The 21979-nt window shown below is 37.0% G+C and overlaps 1 protein-coding gene across 1 annotated transcript; it reads left to right on the top strand.

The window, feature by feature from the left end:
* Window positions 1-1888: 1888 nt before the first annotated feature.
* Window positions 1889-16503, top strand: ubxn7 (UBX domain protein 7). The gene is made up of 11 exons (XM_082171778.1): window positions 1889-1993; window positions 4098-4254; window positions 4337-4404; window positions 9123-9188; window positions 9285-9397; window positions 11318-11464; window positions 11570-11660; window positions 12543-12670; window positions 12752-13208; window positions 14002-14081; window positions 15716-16503. Exons 1-11 carry the CDS (start codon window positions 1924-1926, stop codon window positions 15875-15877), a joined length of 1539 nt encoding a protein of 512 aa, XP_082027904.1. The 5' UTR covers window positions 1889-1923; the 3' UTR covers window positions 15878-16503.
* Window positions 16504-21979: the final 5476 nt, after the last annotated feature.

Raw genomic sequence — 21979 nt, 5'->3', positions numbered from 1 at the left:
ACATTCATTATTATTATCAATGTTGAAAACAGTTGTGGCTTTTTTTTTTTTAAGGATTCTTTGATGAATAAGTGACTATTAAACTGAGATATTAAATAATTGCAGTAAGCATAATTTACACAATTAATTAGTAGTCTGATTATTTATGTTTTAAAATACATATTTAACTGAGTTTGAGAGATTTAATATGTAACAAAATCTGTATGTTCCCTCTACATCTATGTTACATCAAAGAGGTATCCTGGGATGTAATTGGAGCAATATAATAATCACAATATACTCATAAATAAAGTGGTTATATTGTAAATATAGATTTTTATTTAACATACAATTTCATTAAATTGTTTGAAAATACACATCTTATTATATTTTAAGGAATTCTGTTTGGGCTATTTCTGTGTGTAAAAGTCATTGCAGGGTTGATCTGAGGTGTTCATGGTGAATTCATTATAATATTTCACAAATTTTGCTAGATTTCTGACCATTTCACATGTAGCACTTTATTATAGACTGGTGTTACACTGACAACTTATATAGATTTTACATACTTTAATCTAAATTGCGATAAATTAACCCCCGCATTCACATACAAGGCTTAAGCCTAGTCTCAGACTAAATGTTTTAGTCTGAAAGCTGAAAGTAACTTGCACGGATATATCTTAAAATATGTCAGTTGTTTTGTCTCAAGATGCAAACCAGTAATGTTTTTTTTCTTTTTCTAAGGCACGTTTATAAAAGCTACTTAAAGGGTTAGTTCACAACAAAATGAAAATTCTGTAAGGAATTACTCACCCTCATCATGTTGTTCCAACCCCGTAAGACTTGCGTTCATCTTCGGAACACAAATTAAGATATTTTTGATGAAATCTGAGAGCTGTCTCACTCCTTCATAGGCTTCTATGTAATTTCATTCTGCCGGTCCAGAAAAGTTAGTAAAGACATCATTAAAATAGTCCAAGTGACTACAGTGGCTCAACCTTAAGTTTATCAAGTGACGAGAATACTTTTGTATGCAAAACCCCCCAAAAATAACGACTTTATTCAACTATTCATTTTCTTCTGTGTGGGCCTCTGACGTGAGTTCATGACGTGAGTTCATGAGAGCGCCACGACGCATGAGCGAGAACTGGGAAGTAGGCCTGTCATTACTGCATACTTTTCATTTTTGGGTAAACTAACCCTTTAAATGTCCTAACTGAACTAAGGCCTAATCCTGGCTTAATCTAAACCCTGTCTGTGAAACCAGGCCATAGTCTTATTGATATTCCCAAAATGTCCCCTGATTTTGAAACTATAATGATTCATGACGGCAGTTCCCATTTTAGAAAAGTCTGGATTTTTGCTAATTTATCTGTGCTTTTACTGTCTCCCTGGACAGAAATAATGGTAACACCACAGGCATAAGCACTTAGCACCAGTATTTGACTAAATTAGTAATTAGGCCTAGAAATTCGTACTAAATACTTGTATTAAATATGGTAGCCTATATAAAACCAAATTTAAACACATAGGCAGCAATAATTTTTTTTAATTTAAAATTCTTGCTTTTTTACCAGTTATTGTTCTTGTGTTTCTTGTTCTTCTGGGCATTTTTACAAATTCTTGTTTGCCACTAAAATGAAGAAAAATAGCTTTAGAAAAATAGTAAACTCATAGAAAAAATAAGGTTCTTTACAAAATGAATGTGTAATGAGAAACATGCTGAATATTTACACTCATGCACTCAATTTATTACATAATTAACTGTGTCCACGCAAAAATCAGTTAAGTAAGCGCATAGTGGCATCTTGTTCATGAGACATTTCGAATGAACTACATTACCCAGAGATCCAGTGAGCTGACGCACGGAGTCAGACGTAGAAAGAGATCCTATTGGTCGATGCCGTGCATGCGTTCAGTCGTGTTGTTGTCAGTGGCGGCAAGATGGCGACTCTCGGAGACGCATCAGCCCCGGGGGTTAATGGGTTAATACAACAGTTTACAGCCATAACTGGTAAATATTGACATTTTGCATTTGCGGGAAATTTTGCACTGGCCATTTCGCTTGAGTAAAACATGGGGTCTTTAGAAATGCTGTATGTAGGGAAGAATAATCGAGAGGCATCATCATTACTGCCCCCTCTGTCATGCAAAGGAAAGGGACCAACGAAAGAGCTAGCTGCTATCTCCACTTGCTTTAATATGAATCTACATGCAAAAGAAAAGAAATCAGAACAGGAAAGGGGCGTTCAGTTGTAGACTAATTACTAAAGTGTGCCGATGGACACGTAAAACTCCCTCGCACTGAACTTTGAGCATGTGATTGTAACGTTACTTGTGTTATTTCACCATCGCTACATGTAACACCTTTAAATTCAAACCAGATCAGTACTGCAGTAGGATTTTCACTCTACGATTATAATCCCCATTGGCAAATTGAAATGCTACAGGTTGATAATGTGTGTTTGGATGTTTCCAGCCACCGCGAATGTTTAACAACTTTAGCAAGTGTGTCTGTGAATATGAACCACAGTTCTCAACATGGCGGGTTGTGTAGGCTGATTCTCAATCAGTTATCCGTTTGGACTGTATGCCTCTCACAACTCACATCTAAGTGAAAGGTACACACAAAACTGTGATGTTCTACACAGGCTGGGGGTGTTCAGTTTAACTGTTGTTAGAAGTGTACACACAGGTTGCTTTAAAGCCTCGCATGATGGTGTGTATAATTTGATAGTTTCGGTTCTGTTGGTCAGAAATACAAGCCATGTTAAGCAGCTCGATACTTTTTTTGTGAAAGGTGAAAGATGCGGTGCTTGTGCGCATGCGCGCTCTGATGGGGCGGGGTTTAAGAACTGAAGCGAGCGGGTCCAGCTGCTGCTCGCGCTGCTTCTATGCGTTTTCAACGTATTTTGTTTAAATCCTCCGTATTTTCTCGTATTGTATTTCCATTAGGCGGATAACGTGACCTGCATTAAAACTATAAGGTACTGATCAAACGATATTTTTGTATAAGTATTGCACAGTTTAATTCCTTTGCAATATTCACATACCATAAATATACAAGCCTTATCACACAAATTTCACCTTATTACACAAATTTTAGCTTATTTAATTGTTTTATTTCGCACCAGAATTCTTCAGCCTTTTTCAGACCAAGAACCCTCAGCCTCATATCAGTGTAGCCTACCATTCATATAAAATTGCATTTTAAAACGGTCAAAAGTCTGGAAACATTACCATTTTTTTAATGGTTTTGAAAGAAGTATCTTATGCTCATCAAGCCTGCATTTATCTGATCAAAACTACAGAAAAAAACATTAAAATTGTGAAATATTATTACAATTTAAAATAATGGTTTTCTATTTTAATATACTTTAAAATATAATAAATTTTTGTGATACAAAGCTGAATTTTCAGCATCATTACTCCAGTCTTTAGTGTCACATGATCCTTCAGAAATCATTCTAAAATGCTGATTTGATGCTCAGCTATTATCAATGTTGGAAACAGTTGTGCTGCTTAATAATTTTTTATATCCAGTGATACTTTTTTCAGGATTCTTTGATGAATAAAAAGTTTTAAAAAATCAGCATTTAAAAACAAAATAGAAATCTTTTGTAACAGTATACACTACCGTTCAAAAGTTCGAGGTCGAAGTTCGAGGTAGAAAAGATTTCTATTTTGAATAAATGCTGTTCTTTTAAACTTTTTCTTCAACAATATTACAGTTTTTTCTTCTGTATTCTGCAGCTAGGGGTCCCTAAAGGATATTTATATTTTATTTAAGCGGGTCTTTAGATAAGATGTCATATTTCTTCAGACTTGAACCCTCTCAGTTGATGGAGCACAAATACAAAAGTTTAATTGAAAACGGTTCAAATATGCCACGATGTAGTGCTATGTCACTTCTTGATGAGACATCATATGTTTTCAACACAAAGAAAAACAATGCTGTCACCATATAATCAAATCCTTGTTATTTCGTGTCTAACGGTGAAGATATTTGTAACAGCAGTGCCCGTCACATGTATTTCCAGTCTATTTTTTCCTTCTTTTTTTTCCAGTATGTTTATGTTTCACCTCACAAATCTTTGAATGCATATGTTTGTTTGCAGGAGCCACAGAGAGTGTAGGGAAGCATATGTTGGAAGCATGTAACAATAACCTAGAGATGGCCGTCACCATGTTTCTAGATGGAGGGGGCATCGCAGAGGAACCCAGCACAAGCGCCAGTTCAGCCGTAGCCTCCAGCAGCAGACACCCTCCTGCAGAGTGAGTGGCAGTCTTATGGTGTTTGTAAGTCACTGCATGCTCTGTGCTTTGAGTTTGATTGTTGTGTCCTCCTCTCTGGCAGAGATGATGTGCGAGCACCCATTCCTCAGAAGCAAGACATTCTGGTGGAGCCAGAGCCCTTGTTTGGAGGTATTACAGTTCACATTTATACATCTTTTCTGCCTAACCTAGGGGTTTCCAAACTTTTTTATTCAACGAATATTTTCTTGAAATGCCTCTTGAGAGTTTAAGTTAATACTTCATAACAAATTTGCATGCTCACAGTTCTCTGATGGCAGTTAATGGTCACATGACATGCAAGTAAATGGAGAAAATAGTGTTTTATTTTTACTTTGTTGCTGAACTTAAAGGGATAGTTCACTTTGAAATAAAATTTTGGTAAGTTTTAGCTTACCTCAAGGGCATCCAAGATGTAGGTGTCTTTTTTTCCGCAGTAGTTTCAATTTGATATTTTTAGGTCAAACCGTTCTTGTCTGTCAGTCATATAATGCAGGTCGATGGTCACTGTCTCAAAGAGCATGCACAGAGTCCAAATTAAAACAATTCCACATCGTCCAAATTAAACAATTCCCCATCGTTAGTACACGGGTGAATGACGGATAAGGATTAAGATGTGAAAAAAAATAAAACTGCCAAAAAAATTCTAATTTTAGGACTTTCTATACTTATTAGAGTGTTGTGTATGTAATGCAATGACATGTACACATTTCAAGAATGTAATTAACCACTTTTTTTGGTGAATCAGATATTTTTCCCCATGAAAATGTCATTCCTGGGTAACATAATGAATTTTTAAATTAATTACATTTCTACCATTGTTGGCATATACAAATGTACTGATATCCATAATTGGAGCTCAACAAACAACTAGTGCTCGTAAAACTACATTTTAATCACAATTAATATAATCAATTTGGGATTTCATATAGACATGGGCTCAGTTTTGGCTGCTGATAACTCAAAATTCAGAACCAAATTTTAAAAAAAGCTGGAAAATTTTTAAAAATGTTTTCCAATAAAGTAAATAAGACTTGTTTTATCATTAACTCAACAAAAAACAGAATTGTGTAATCTAACACACAAATATGGGTTAAATGAATGGCCTGTGTCATTGTTAGCCGGAATGACATACTGTTAGATGGAAGGACATTCTGCAATATTTTTCAGGATTACCATAAAAACCATCCTCAGTATCATTTTTTCCTTTCCAACACTCAAACTTGAAACAAAGTAAGAGACACTGACAAGTTTTTAATGATTTAAAAAAGTTAAATTCATTGATAATGACCCATGTGACTCATTGAATCATATGAAATCAAGATGAATGACAGCTAAAATATGGCAAAAAACATACAATTATGTAAATAATGTTAATGTTAATAATATAACAATAATAACTTTGCCTAAAAGTTTTTAATGTTAATTAAAAACTAGATTGTTGTGCATATGTCATTCTGGATAACGGATGACATGTCCTGGCTAACAGAGGTTTTTTGTTATACAAGAATGACATGTTGTTATCCAGGAATGACAAAAACCAATATTTTTTCTTTATAATCAGGCACTAACTTAACCACCTATGGAAAACTACAACTTAGCTATCATCACTTAAGGTAATCTTTTAGATCAAATAGATCGTTTTTTATATAAAATAATTATAAATGTTTTAGTAGTGTTATCCAAAAGGTCACATGATATTGCTACAAAGTGCACCAGTGACCGAAATATCAAAATATCGACATTTTAAGAGACGTTTCCTGACCTTTGCACATGTTCTGGTGCTTCTTCAGGGTCTTCTTTTTGATACAATATTATGTCACATGACATACCAAAATGCATTATGGTATAAAATGGTCATTGATGTCTGTTATCCAGGACTGACATTAGAGAAATCACAATTTGGGGACAAAAGTCGTTCTGTCATAAAAATGTAAATAAGCTTAGTATTATCACTATATTTGTAGGAATCATTGAAAACATCAATACAATTATGCCCAAGTAGATTTTAAATACTTTTATTTATATTTTTAAAAAATTTGTTGTATTTTTGTATTCAGATTTTAAGCCGGGACAGTTACCCGGAATGACATTTTGAGACTTTTGAGCTCAATAGTTCCTTAAAGATTAATTATTTATAATGAATTCTCACATGAGTAATTAAAGAGGGGGAAGTTGAGTCACTTAATGAAGTGCATTTAAAAATGTATACATTTTTATATTATGAATATGCTTGGGACACCAGAATTGACCCGCCACGTCATTGACCCACACATTGATGGCCTAAGACACGAAACGAGCGGTTTGTGTTCACGGGCGGGTATAGATATATACACTAGATGTCGCCTTGGCTACTGCAGTTCATTGGAACGAAACCGTAGCCAAGGCGATATCTAGTGTATATATCTATACCCGTCCGCGCCCTCAGATCATTTGGACGCGGCTGTGTTCAAGAGGTAACAACGATATAAATACTGTTCGTTTTCTCACACAAACCGCTCGTTTCGTGTCTTAGGCCATCAATGTGTACTTACGATGGGGAATTGTTTAATTTGGACGATGTGGAATTGTTTTAATTTGGACTCTGTGCATGCTCTTTGAGGTGGTGACCATAGACCTGCATTATTTGACTGACAGACAAGAACGGTTTGACCTAAAAATATCAAATTGAAACTGCTGCGGAAAAAAAGACACCTACATCTTGGATGCCCTTGAGGTAAGCTAAAACATACCAAAATTGTATTTCAAAGTGAACTATCCCTTTAAAAGTAGATTAAAACAAAACAAAAATATTTGTGTTAGTCCGCATTACAGTCACACTGGTATTTTAGGAACCCAATCCAATTGAATAATAATAATAATAATCTATCATCAAAATAATAATAATAATAATAGTTATTATTGTGTTTTAACTCTAATCATAAAAACAAAGACAGAAATATATTATTGTTGTAAATTATAATTGTGCTGTAAAATAAATTAATATTTGATAACTATATTAATACTTTAAAACTTTCCAATGTTGGAACTGTCAAGCTTTTAACTAGTGATGCACCAAAATGATTTTTTTTATAGAAACACAGAAACCAAAATTAAAGTTTTAATTTAGCTAGAAACAGCTACCAAAAATGTACATGATTTATTGATAAATTAATTAATCGAATTTATAAATAGTTATATATAAATATTTAAGTGCCACATTAGGCATTTTTTGTATAAATGTTTTAATTATGTAATTGTTTCTACTTCAATTCATTGTTGAAATATAAACATTTAAACGGTGGCATGATAAAGACAACAGACTACGTAAAAAAAATATAAAGAATATGTAATATACTGCATATACATGTATTTAGTAAAAATACTGGAGTTATTTTTTTCTTCTAGTTGACTATAAGGCTATGGTCATTGAATGGCTTTCCTGAGGTAAATGTAACATTATGTGACACATTGTTTTATGGACGTCTTTACGCTGTTAAACACTGATCGAGTGATTACATGAGACATTATACATTTTGGTAAGTTGTTCTGCATTCATTTCTGTTTATTTTGTGCTGTGTAACTAGTAGCAGAGCCCGTCTACGGAGAGCCTGTCCACTCCCTATTAAGCCCTATTGTACCGAATTTTGGTTGTAGTACCACCAGAGTTCCACTGGGGGCGATCGCCATGAGTGCAAAATGAATGGGAGTCAATGGGGCTAGACGGCTAAATTTGTCTCTTTCACCCGATTGCCGTTGAGAAATCTCAGATGTGATTGTAGATTTTGCAAGTTCAACATGGGTTTTAGGTCGAAAGTTGAATGAACGAGTACTTATGTCGTTTTGATTTCTTACAGGTTGAGTTGTTGTTGCCCATAACACGCTAGCATTCTGACGTCATTGACATTTTGAAAGACTTTTTTAAATCAAATAAGTGACTCTAAAAAATCTAACACCCAGCAATGTGTAATTTCTTTGCATCTCCTTTCGAATACAACATTCAAATTACTAGACAAAAAATTATATCCTGAGAAAAGTGGATTTTGAGGGGTATACCGCCATTGACCTCCATTCATTCTGCACTCGTCCTGTGAGCGCCCTCATATGGAATCAGAGTGGAACTGCAACCAGTTCAGAAGCCGGAAGTGTAGTGAGAGTGAAACTTCTCGCCATATTAGACATTCTCTGCTAGTAGTAAAACTGAAGAGATTAGTAGTAAACTGCCGTTTGAACAACGATCTGTCATGCCACATTTAAAAATGCATTAATTGTTTGGATTTTCATTATAAAATTGACATAATTTGAAAGTTCAGACTTTGTTTCATATCCAAAGCACTAAGCTTATTGTGAATGTTGGATGGGAGGCACGCTACAAATAATGTTTACTGAAGTTTTGTTCTCGCAACAACAGACAACAGCATAGACTAAAAGATCTCAGTTCATCAAAATAAAGATCTATTAAGAACAAGGAATCGGTATTGTCAGCTCAGCCTATAGTTGACATTTACCTGTTGTAGTTTATCCACTTTGTGCGCACAAAATAGAGACTGACACAGTCAAAACGTGCCATTAGAGAAGCGCTAATTAAACTACACAGTTTTGGTCAATGATTTCGGCCCTCCAAAACTGTTTTGGCTGAAACTGGAATATTCATCTTTGGTTGTTGAAATTTTGGTGCATCACTATTTTTTAATATGTCAAATACTCAGTCTTTTTATTTTGTAAACTTCTGTCCACAAAAAAAATAGCTAATTATATGAATGTGTAAATAAATTTGTGTTCCCAAAAGTTTAAATAATTATAAACTGCAGTTCCCTTATGTACTCTCGGGGGGTTGTGTTTACATACACTAATATATCTCTCTTTCACAGTACCAAAGAGGCGTAGACCAGCACGATCAATCTTTGATGGATTTCGGGATTTTCAGACTGAAACCAGTAAGTATATGTGAGGCATTCTGATGGTTCATCACATTCAGCACACATGGTCTGGTTCATCCTCTGAAACCCTGCTGTTGTGTTGTGAATCTTTAGTCCGACAGGAGCAGGAGTTGAGAAACGGTAGTGCAGTGGACAAGAAGCTGAGCACTCTCGCAGATCTGTTCCGTCCTCCCATTGAACTCATGCACAAAGGCAGCTTTGAGACGGTAAGGTCTATGACTGCTGTAGTACACCTATTAGCATTACCACTAACGCTTCCAATAATTGGCTAATTCACGTGTTTCAGTCCTCTATGTCATTAAGTTCAAACTTTGTCAGCATAGTCATGTTTTTTGTTCCTGGCAAAGAACAAGTCAAGCCCTGCAAATCAGGGAGTGTCCAAACACAGGTTCGGGATGTAGTGAGCCTTACACAAAGGAAAGGACTGAAATCAGGCTGGGTGGAATCAGTGGACAACTTCTTAAAGGAATGTTCCTGGTTCAATATAAGTTCAGCATCTGTGACTGACAAACTTTGCAAATGAGCCAAGACTATCAAAATACACATTTTATTTTATTTTTATTTATTTTTTTGAATTTGTAAAAATAGTTTTTATTTTATAATAATTTTTTTAAAGTTACAAGTTTGTGTTTGGGTCCATTTATCCCCATGTATCAACTGATTCTTTACATGTATACCCCCGGTTTCACAGACAAGGCTTAAGCCTAGTCCCAGACTAAAATGAATGTTTGACCTGCTTTAACTGAAAGCAACTTGCACTGACTTATCTTAAAATATGCCACTGCCATTGTTTTGTCTCAACCAGTAATGGCACACCAGTAATGTTTTTTTCAAAGGCATGTTTATAAAATCTACTTAAATGTCCTAATTGAACTAGGGCTGGACCCGAATATTCGAATATTCGTTCGGTGGGTTGGTATTCGATTTGAAAATTTGACATTCGAATAATCTTTTTTTTTTTTTTTTTTTGCATACCTGGGATCCCCCGCGAAACGGTTCTCATTCGCGCTTGAATAAGGCCGGCGACACACTGGCTGCGCGGCGTGATCGAGCGTCTCAGCTGCGTGGCGTGTCCGTTTTTATTTCGGCTCCCATGTTAACAGGTTGGAGTTTGCACACTGCCTGCGTGAGACACGCGTCTCAGGCACGGCTCGAGCCACGCGGAAAACGAGTGCATGCTAGAAATAGAACCGATGCCTAAAAGTTTGTATGGACCGAAGTGCATGCCTGAGCTTGTGTTTTGGGTTAAGCTGCGTTGCTTTGACATTGTGGAAAATAGAATAATAGAAACAAAATGTATTAGCCTTTTTACCCGTTATTATCAATCTAAATTAATCTCGTTTTTAATTGAACTTAATTTCGTTTTTCTTTATTTAAATTTCGTTTTTCTTTATTTAAATCCACCCTTTACTGTGTCAGTAATTTGTTAGTCAGAAAAATATTAGACTACCTTAAAAGTATTGCTTAATTTAACAGACCTGTGTGCGTGCGTTTCATAGCACGCGCTGTTCTGTAGTTTACTAAAAGTTTATTCATTCTGAATTTGTCGCGTGTCTATATTGCACCAAATGCGACACTGCACTCCCTTGTGAAGTCGATTGGATGAACGGTTCTCGAAATTATAAAAATGCAAACAGACAGACACATAGAGAATACTGCCTTTATTAGAGAGAAGAATATGTTCAGGCCCCTCTCTCCGAAGCTTCGAATATTCGATGTTCATTACTTCCGAAGCTTCGAAGCTCAAAAAATGGTATTCGGACCAGCCCTAAATTGAACTAATTCAGCCTCATGAGTGCTTTGCTTGCGAAGGACATACACAACGTTTTTATCAATATAGTTTATAATGGGAGTACTTTTTTTACAATAAAACAAAACATTAATATTAATGAAAGGCCTATTTAATTACATATTTTAAAAATCGGTTATTTTGTTTTTGTGCATCAATGCAGAACCGTACACATAAAAACAATAATATTCCACGGCTCAAAAAAAAAGCTCTTCTACAAAAGTATAAGCTTCATTTTTCTGCTTTTTAGTTTGTATTGAATCTGGAACATTTCTGTAAGTCAAGCCATTATTTCCCACTATTTGTATTAACTCTTTCCCACAATTTCTCACATCAGGCAAAAGACTCCGGTCAGCTTGAAAACAAATGGCTGATGATCAACATTCAGAATGTTCAGGATTTTGCCTGTCAGTGTTTAAACCGAGACGTGTGGAGCAATGATGCTGTGAAAACCATCATCAGAGAACACTTCATATTCTGGCAGGTAAACAACTCACACAGACATGAATGTCTTCTGTCTCTCTATCTTACATGACATGATGTGAATATGAGCTGTTGAATTGGTTAGGCAAGCTGTGTTTTCTCATAGGTTTACCATGACAGCGAGGAAGGCCAGAGGTACATTCAGTTTTACAAGCTTAACAAATTCCCCTATATTTCTATCTTGGACCCCCGTACAGGTGAGACACACAAGGCATCACTGAATCACTCCTCAATGTATCTTTTTACTAGATTTATTACAGTATTTTTTGACAAAATGTTTGGATCATAGACATGATGCTAATTTTGTCTGGATGTTGTCATAAATACAATGACTTGAAAAGGCCTTTTCTATAATGAGCCTGTTTTTGATTCCTGGTGTAAAATTCATTTTAGGGGGCATAAAGTAAAAAATGCATCATAAAAAATTAATTGATCACAAAATATATTTTATGACAATGCAAGGTTAGTTCAGGTTGTAAAATAACATAATGATATTTATTAATTAACCTTGGTTAAATATATTTAAAAACTAATGTTATTATTGCTTGTACTTGAATTTACATGGCATTTTTAAAGTCATTAAATAAAAAAAATTATTGAAAATGGAAATAAAAATATATCTTTTAAAACCATATGAAACCAACATGAACTCCGAGCATGTATTTCCTAGAAGCTGGCATGTGTGTTTTAAACTAGATGTTTAATTAAATCCATTGATTACAATGGAGTACTGGTATTGATAAGTGTTTTTCTCGCATCAGACTGGTTTTGCTACAGTTCAGGTGTAATTAGAATGTTCAAAGAATTTCTCATAAAAAAAAAAAGAAGTGGTAAGCATAGTAATAACATTGTAATAACATGGTAACATGCAAACCTTTTAAATGTTTCATTCATTCATTAATGAAAATTGTTCATCAGATACAAAATGGCTTAAGTTGAAACATTTTTAAGGTATGACTATTTCATAAGCTTATGCATGGTCAAAACTGGGTAAAAAAAAAAGTGCTTTAAGTGCTTCTGATTACTGTCTGAAATTCCGAGTATTTCAGTTTCAGTGTTTTCATCTCTGACAAACACAGGACAAAAGATGGTTGAGTGGAACCAGTTAGATGTGTCTTCATTCCTGGATCAGGTCACAGGCTTCCTATCAGAGCACGGGCAGCTGGATGGGCAGTCCAGTCAACCTCCGGCCAAACGGGCTCGTTCTGTAAGTGTCCCCTTTAAGGTTCTGGAGCTTCCTGAAAAAACATATTTTCTTTACATCGCAATCCTTTATCTGTCTATACAGGAGAGTTTGATAGATGCCAGCGAGGACAGTCAGTTAGAAGCAGCTATCCGGGCCTCTCTTCAAGAAACACACTATGAGTCCGCCCAGGACAAGGCAGAGTCACGCTCGGATGATGATTCAGATGCTGAGCCTTTCTCTGACAGCGAGGGCCTGATCTCAGTTGACGGTTCGGATAATGAAATCGGTGGAGGGGAGGATTCTTTAGATGGACACATCTCTGCAGAGGTAGCTCCTCCCACCAGGCCGGACAGCCCAGCCCATCACAGGAAGTCCCCACACAAAGAGTTGTGCCACAGGAAAGAGGAGAGCAAGAAGAATCACCTAGAGCCAGTTGGGCTCAGTCACAGTCAGACAGGACAAACAGAGTCCCAACAGCGGCTGGGAGAAAACCACAGATCAACATCACACCAGCCCTCAGAACCTGCCGGCACCAGCACAGCAGATCCAGACGACAACGGTATGTGGCATCTCTGTTGTGTCAGGTGTCTGTTTTATCTTTGGGTGAATCAGCCCTTTAAGCCAAAGTAAATTAAATTCTCTCATTATTTACTCACCCTCTTGTTGCCGTTATATTTTCCACAGAACATAAAAGGATATTGTTGATATAGTGAATGTAAAAGCAGCCTAAATGTAGTTCATATGACTTGTGCATTATATTCCAAGTTCTCTCAAGTCAACTGTGTGTGAGACACCCATTGAAATTTAAGTCGTTATTCTCTGATCATTTGTGAACCATTATGAACTTATTTAGACAGTGAGCTGAACGTGAGAACCGAAGCAATCCTATTTGTGAACGAATCATTCTTTTAAGCCAGATGAGAACTAGTCGATCCAAATTCCAAATCGGACTGAAAGATTCGTTTACAAACCCGTTTGCGAGTTTAACTCTTGATTCAGTAATCCAATCACATGCATATCATATCATCCGTTAATTAATGACTTAAATTTCAGTCTGATCCTCACACAAATCTATTGGATGGCTTTAGAAGATTTACATTAGAGCACACGAGTCATAAGGCTAGCTTGTGTAGGTTTTGTTCTGTCATTTATGGTAAAGAGCTGATCTTCAAACATCAGTCCTTTTGTGTTCTGCAGAAAAAAATAACATACAGGTTTAGAATGACGTGGGGTAAATAATAACAGTTTTTAGGTGAACTGACACTTTTAAAGGATTTGAACTTTTATACATGGTAATTATATTCAGAGATAATGCAGAAATAACAAATGTACTAAAATGACTCTGTCCGCAGGTCCAAAGGCCCGCTTAATGCTGCGATATCCAGATGGCCAGAGGGAACAGATAGCATTGTCTGCTAAAGCTAAACTTATGGTGGGTACAGCGTTAATTACACAAACATGTTGAAAAGATAAACAAACTTCAGTGTTGTCCTTTCAATTAAGTTTAATAACCTTTTTCCAAATAATAAAAATAATCTTTAAAGGGGTCATCAATTTAAAATGGTGTTTGCATATAAATGTGTCTTTGCAGTGTGTGGACACAACCACCATACAATGAGAAAAATCCATTCACTCCTTTATCCTCAAAAAGCATTAAAGGGATACTCCACCGTTTTTTCATATTAAACTATGTTATTCCCTTAACTAAGACGAGTTGATACATACCTCTCTCATCTCAGTGCGTACACTTAATCGCTCTGACGCGCGGTGACACTCTGATAGCACTTAGCTTAGCCCAGTATGTTCAATGGTATCTAACAGCAATGAATTTAGAAGTGTCCAAACACATCAACGTTTTCCCTATTTAAAAACAGTTACACGAGTAGTCCTGGATCAGGATCAAGAGTAGATCCTATGATCAGGCGTGACTTTTTACTGCGCCGAGTCGAAGTACTCCCAAAAGTGCTATTCCGCCATACATTATAGTTATCCTTTTTAACCCGCTTAGAAAAGCGCCACGTTTTATTTTGTGTCACCATACTTGGTCGTATAACTACTCGTGTAACTGTTTTTAAATGGGGAAAACGTTGATGTGTTTGGTCACTTCTAAATTCATTGCTGTTAGATACCATTGAATATACTGGGCTAAGCTAAGTGCTATCAAAGTGTCACCGCGCACCAGAGCGATTGAGTGTACGCACTGAGATGAGAGAGGTATGTATCAACTCGTCTTAGTTAAGGGTATAACATAGTTTAATATGAAAAAACGGTGGAGTATCCCTTTAACACTCTCAATAATCAAGCCTTTTGGATTTTCTGAGCAATATGATGTCATATCGCTCATGCTCTGCCCACAACCGCTCATTATCATTTAAAGAGACCCCTTAATACAGACCACCCGAAACGGGTCGCTGTGAACAGAGCTGTTTTTGAGGAGGTAAAAAGGGTGTTGTTTTACACAACCATTGAGGAATTTTAACCAAAGTATGTTAAAACTTTACATGAAGACCCTAAAGAATCACACCAACTTGTGGAAAATGGGCATCTGATGGCCCCTTTAACATTTAAATACAATAAAACTGTATAAAGTAAACACATGCAAAATAACGATATTTAAGAATTTTTAACCAATATCTAGATATCTGGTCTTGGCTGGCATGTTTTGGTATAAGTGTTAAACAAATGTTTGAAAATAATTATTAAGACTAAGTATTTTTGAACTTGACTTGAATCTGAAATATAGTAAATACAAGAATCAAATAAAATACTAAGATTATACAAAAATCGAAATGGCGGTTTGAAAGCATGTAAATACAGTTTGACTTCCTCTCTTCCCTGTGACAACTTCAAGCGGTTGTCAGAAACAGAACGTTGCACAGTGTCGCTTTGTGTACTGGGGTATATCTGTAAGCGCCACCAACTGTCAGAAAGCGAATTTGCATTTTCAATCCAGTCAATGTGTACATTTTAACCGGTTGATGGATTCGGATAATAAGGTATCTAGAATTATCCACAGTTTTGTTTTTGTACCCTTCATTTTCTTCCTTTGTTCTTTTTTTTTTTTAGGCACTGGTGAGACATGTTCAGTCTAAGGGATTCCCCAACGAACGCTTCGAACTTGTCACCAACTTCCCCCGCCGAAGACTCGCTCATTTGGACTATGACATCACACTGCAGGAAGCAGGACTGTGTCCGCAGGAGACTGTGTTTGTGCAGGAGAGAAATTAGCCCCTCCCCTTGTAGATAAACCACACCTCCTTCTATCCTGTCACTTGTGCCCTAGAAAGACTGAATTGACTGTGCCCTGTTACCACTTGTCTTCTTTTTTTTTCTCCTTTTTTTATAATAAGTCCAGGATACACAGAACATTTGGTAGTTCATAGGGACCGTCCCCTGAGCTGCATTTGTCAACGTATTTATTTACAAACAACTTGGCACATCCCATCCTGTCTGGGTCTATTTCTTCAAGACAGTCCATGTACACGAGTTAAGCTCATTTTGATATGGAATTTAATCCCTAAAAGCTTTTACAGATGGCCTTGATATAAGAACAACATTGTGTATCATGTGTATGCAAAATTTCTAAGGATTGAACATCAGTTCCAAAAATGTCTACCAGTTCCTGTCAAAATCATTAGAGCAGGTTGGGATCCTGTTGAACATGGGCTCAGGTGATAAATTGGGGTGGATGCTTATTATTTAGAGGTAAACCCTCACATATCTCATCTGCAGTGTGCAGGGACGAATGGAGTAGAGTGACATTTAGCTATAGTAAGTTTCTGTCTCCTTTTTTTATATACTGCATCATTTCCACAAAAACTGATTCTCAAATATAATCATTGAAACAAAAGGGACAGCTGGTCCACTTGAGTATTTCTTCAGTAACTGATCTAACAGTATCCGGTTTTGTGGCATGATTCTTGGTAGGAACATTGTGGTTTTGAACTAAATGTTCTAGAAGGTGCTTGAACATAAGACTCGTGTGCCATAGATCTGGTTGTATTTATATGTATTTAAGGGCAAGCTTTTATTTTTGCATACAGATCTTAAGTGATTCAAAGTGACACAGATTCTTATTTTAGCTTAGTAGTGCTCCAACATTATGAACAGTATGAGCACAAGGATCCGGCCACTGGGGGCAGATGAATACTCAAGCTTATACTTATTTTATTTTTTCATGGATGACTATATGTTTATTTGAAGCTAATAACTTAAGACGTCCACTGTATTGGAATGATGCAACCTTGATATTCACATGACTGAATATCTAATTCTGCAATAGTCTTAAGCAGGTGATTTTCGCAGGATTTACTTTAACGTTAATGTTAGGTAATTCTGTATAAATTAAATAAAAAAATAATATTAGATAAAGCTCTTAAAAATATTGATTATCAGAGAATCCTACCATGGGTATCTTGCAACTGTATGCTAAACTGTATGCTGTTCATCAAAGAATCCTGAAAAAAAAATCACAGTTTCCACAAAAATATTAAGCAGCACAACTTTTTACTAAATGTTTCTTAAGCATCAAATTACCATATTAGAATGATTTAACGCGACACTGAAGACTGGAGTAATGATGCTGAAAATTCAGCTTTGCATCACATGAATGAATTATATTTTCAAATATATTAAAATAGAAAACAATTATTTTAAATTAATAATATTTCATAATATTACTCTTTTGCTTTTTGCCTTGGTATCCCACCCTGTGCTCTTTTATGCTCATCGTAAAGATAAACAAGGAATCATGACACCAGGCTGGAAACAAGACAACGGCGCGGCGTTTAAACGTCACCTCTGACGACTGACATCACAGAATTTACCAGTACACAGCTGCAGAGTATCGGATCGGTATCGGTCGATACTCAGAGAATTTTTGGGATCGGATCGGTTCTGAAAAAATGGTATCCGTGCATCCCTATGAGGGACTAATGGAGTGATTTTGTTTCATGTGTCTATTTTAAATTTAGAGAGCGTTTTAGAAAACGTGACTTCAATAACAGAAGGAAAACAACATGAAGGTGAGTATAAAATACCTGATTTTTTTTTTCTTCTTATTTTGGGAGCTGTTCTGTCGAGAATTCTGTGACACCCTCAAAATTCATGTTACAAATTGATCACCAGAGGTCACTGTCAGTTTAGTTTTAGCTCAATGTCTTGGAGTGACAGCTTTTCTCAGGCTTTGGCTCAATTCTCAGAATAAGATTTTTTCTCTCTCAAAACAGTATAAGTTCAAATCTCTGAACAGTTAGTTTCTTGTTCATCAACATCAGTCAGACATGCATGTTTGTTTATTCCATAAATATCTGACATGGAATGTTTGTAATGTCTGCTAAACTTGCAAATGGTCCGCCGTTGTAATGAATAGGAATCACAGTTTGGACTGTATGGAGTTTGTCAAGCACAATCACAACCATTTTTGAACATGGAGGAACGTCAAAACCCTAAATATAAAACCCAGTATTATACATTTGTATTATTCTGTACATTTAATTTTGTAGAAATGTATTACATGTAAACTGGAAATTCACTGGTGTTGCTTGTTGTGAAAGAGCAATAGGAAGATGTGTAAGAATAAATGGTGGTGTTAATGTTAGGGGAAGACAAAAAGGAGTGTGTAAAAATGAACAAGCAACTGTGAATTTTCAGTTTACATGTACATACGTCTCTGTAAAAAATAAATATACTGTATAAACACATTCATTTTCTTTTTATGTAGGCTACAGTTTTGAATTTTCCAGGTACATTTTGTCCTACTGTTGAAATCTGCACTGTAAAAAATGATTTTTTGGTGAAGTAAATACTACTGAAAAAAAACAATGTAATTTACATGAAAAAGTTAGTCCAGGCAAGAATTTTAAAAACTAAGTAAATTCCATATCAGTACTTATTTCAAGCGAGTAGAAATGAAAGCGTAAATATCAACTCAATAAAATTAAGTAAAAATTACTCAACTTTTCTGATACTGGGGTTCCCATCATGCACTGGACCTTGAATAATTAATGAGGTTCATTTTTCACTGTTTTCCAGCTGTATTTACACTGTTTTATCATTGCTTTTGTTGTCAGGATTAGTAACTTGCCATTTTGTGACATTTTGAGTAAATTTTCTGCTCAAAATGACACATTCAAACACAAAAATGATCCATCAAATGTTACCGTCATTGTGTATTGTCTACGAAGTATTGAGGTACTGTATTTGCATTCACATGAGACTTAACATCTGACATGATGTCTTATAAATTACTTAGATAATCTAAGTAAAGCACATACTATAAATGATTGGTATAATTCAATATTATTGTTTGAGTGAAATGTAATGCAAAGGAATATTCAACTAAATCGATATCAATCAACCTTTTACTAGCCAAGTTAAAATTACTTATTATCTTTGTTACTTTCACTTAACTAGGTTAAGTAAAGTTTACTTAATTCCATATTCCAAGTAAATTTAACTTAAAGATTTCTAATTAAAGCTACTAATAAATGTTTAGGTTTTTACTTGGCAAACTTTGTAAATTTACTAGCATTTTCAGAGTGAAAAAAATTAGCAAGCTTTTTTCAAGTAAATCCTACTCCAAATTTTTTACAGTGTGTATAAAAAAAAGCTAATACACAAGAGCATAGACAAAACTGGCATTCATGTATTGTATTGAAAGCAGCGTGTCAACAAAAAAGTGGAAAAACAACCATGAAATTTCTCTACTATAACAAATATTTCCATGGTGAAAAAAACTCATTTTGACCAGTGTGGCTCACACAATTGGCCAATTTATTGACATAATATCTAGCTTTTGAAGAATGGATTAAATGTTTTGGGTGAGTAACTACATTTTGCAGACATGCAAGAGTTCTGATGTTCAAGCAAACAGTTGTGAGACATTTACACTTACAGTTCAGAGAATGTTAAGACACTATTTGGAAAAATGTGCCAAAGCGACTAAGTAAAATTGTAACCAACCCCCTGTTAATAATTACGGTACTTTTTGTGTGTTCATAGTTCATATTTCTCATTGTTTATTCTGATTTTACTTTTATTCCCAATTTTAGATATTATTGATAAGTGTTGATCTGTAAAAAAGTATTTTGAATGTCACACCATGTGGCCATATGGTCATAATATAATCATACAAACCATGCCTCCATATGATCTTGTTTCTCTATCCCATGTATTGATTATTCCCGCCCTGTGCTGCCAGCTCACATATTTACTGTGCTCCCACTACCCACATGCTGACAGCACAGTTTTCCAGGCAAAGATCACAGAAATGTGTCTACTATGATCATTTCTACTATGTGGGTTGCAGTTCTTTATCTAGGGAACCGCAGTGAACACCATTCCCTTATAATCGATAGCCTACTTGGAAATGAACCCACAGTCTGCATTATGGCCAAGATGCTTCACTGTTAGATTACTATCACCAACACCATAAATAATAAAAACATGAGGCAATAAGTTCATTTTTATATTACTCTGAATTTCTATTGCACATTTTCATGTTATTCTATGACTTTATTAACATTTTGCTAATGAGTTCAAATAAAACTGCGTGGTAACAAGCGCAAGGGCATCAACTTAAAGAGAAGGAGAGAGATAAAATAGAGAGCTTAATCATACTATTGTATGGTTACAACACTTTTTGATGTTGAGGTGTGCAGGGTGAAAAGGGACAATGTGAATGAGTCACATGAGGTTCAAAGGCTTGTAAATGAGGTTACAAAAACAGAATTCCAATGAATGTCCCGAGATATCTTTATTTACCTGTGTGACGGGATCTCCAGAGTTGCAAAAGCTTATATTGTAAATATTATGGAGGGAAGTACGTCTGAATCCAATGTTAGCTTCACTTCCTGTCTCCTGAGAGACCTTCATCTGATCGATTTTGGAAGGCAGCATAGATGTATCCTTCGCTGCCCTATGATATCCCACAATCCTGTGCAAAATGTCCATTCTATTACTGTTTGACAGTCTGAAAGTTGCGGTTGGTGGTCAGTTTGTGTGCAAATATAAATTTTTGAACAACATTTACCCACTTCTGATGTCATTTCTAGCGAGAAATTACTATTGTACTGATTACATATTCATTTAGTTCTCTTACGAGAGGTTCTCTCGTATTGCGTAAGTTTAGCTTACGCTACGGGTAAAGTCATCTTTTCTCGAGATATGAAGCAAAAAAATTATCCTTAATTTTTATATCTTGTCAACGCAGTGCGGCAGCAAGCAGACCTAGAGCAGGCAGTCTAGCGTGCTCATAGGCTGCTCTGCGGCAACTGCAGCAGCCTATCACTGAGCCCTTGGCGTGACGTCACGCCCAATGAGTGCGAGCAGCGCGCCTACGCGTCACGGCCCGAGGCGGGGCGTGGCAGAGGGTATAAATATGGGCTGAGAGGCTGCTTTCACCGATTTTTGTCTCTTCAGCGAAGCTCTAGGCATCGCTGATCTCTGAGGAAGCCGCCGTTGAAACCAGCGCCTTGCAAGCCGAGGATTCTGCCTGAGGAAGCCGGCCGCCTTCGCCGCCTTCAGCTATCCCTGCCTGCTTCGCTATCCGGCGAAACATATCCTTTTCACAATATGCATTGTATTTCATGTAAAGCTCCGCTCAGCGACAGAGACCGCCATGTTATCTGCACTCTCTGCCTGGGACCGGACCACGCCGCCCTCGCCCTCGCGGCGGGCGGCTGTGAAATGTGCGAAGAACTGCCGATGTCGACCCTGCGGGCTCGACTCGCCTTGTTCGACGCTCCAGCTGTCTCTCCGTCTGCCTCCACCGGGCCGCGCAAGAAGAACCGCCGCTCTCAGAGGCCACCGGAACCCGCAGCAGCAGCTGAGCGCTCGCCGGAGCCCCTCCCGCGAGCCTCGCTATCTCCATCTCCTCCCCCCCTTCCCGACGCGCAGCGGCCGGCCTTCGCCCGCACTGCCGTCGCCTCGGGGGATGAAGCGGACGACGCTGCTTTTACGGACAGCTGCTCTCTCCTGGCCTCGGACAGCGAGGAGTGGTCTGGATCTCTCCGCTCCACCTCCTCTGCACAGGAGTCTAGCCAGTCCCGCGCCAGTGTCGACGCGGAACTGCTCCGCCTCCTCACCAAAGCGGTTGAACAATTGGGACTCGACTGGTCCCCACCGAGGGCGCCCGCGCCTAACCGACTCGACGGGTGTTTTCTGCCTAGCCGCCGCCCAGCGCCTGCCTCTAGGTCAGCACCCTTCCTGCCTGAGCTCCACACTGAGCTCTCTAAGTCGTGGAACGCCCCATTCTCCGCTAGACTCCGCTCACCGGTCTCCTCGACCCTCTCCCAAGTGGACGGGGCCGTCGAGAAGGGATATACTCAA

Source organism: Leuciscus leuciscus, assembly GCF_965113295.1.
Source record: "Leuciscus leuciscus genome assembly, chromosome: 6".
Classification (NCBI taxonomy): Eukaryota; Metazoa; Chordata; class Actinopteri; order Cypriniformes; family Leuciscidae; genus Leuciscus; species Leuciscus leuciscus.
This window is presented reverse-complemented; position numbering and strand designations above follow the sequence as displayed.

Bases quoted from the DNA above. Each gene is read 5' to 3' on its own strand.
- ubxn7 (XM_082171778.1), top strand. From the start codon at position 1,924: ATGGCGACTCTCGGAGACGCATCAGCCCCGGGGGTTAATGGGTTAATA. The intron at 9,398-11,317 runs GTAAGGTCTATG...TTCTCACATCAG, and splicing joins ACAAAGGCAGCTTTGAGACG to GCAAAAGACTCCGGTCAGCT. The intron at 11,465-11,569 runs GTAAACAACTCA...GTTTTCTCATAG, and splicing joins AACACTTCATATTCTGGCAG to GTTTACCATGACAGCGAGGA.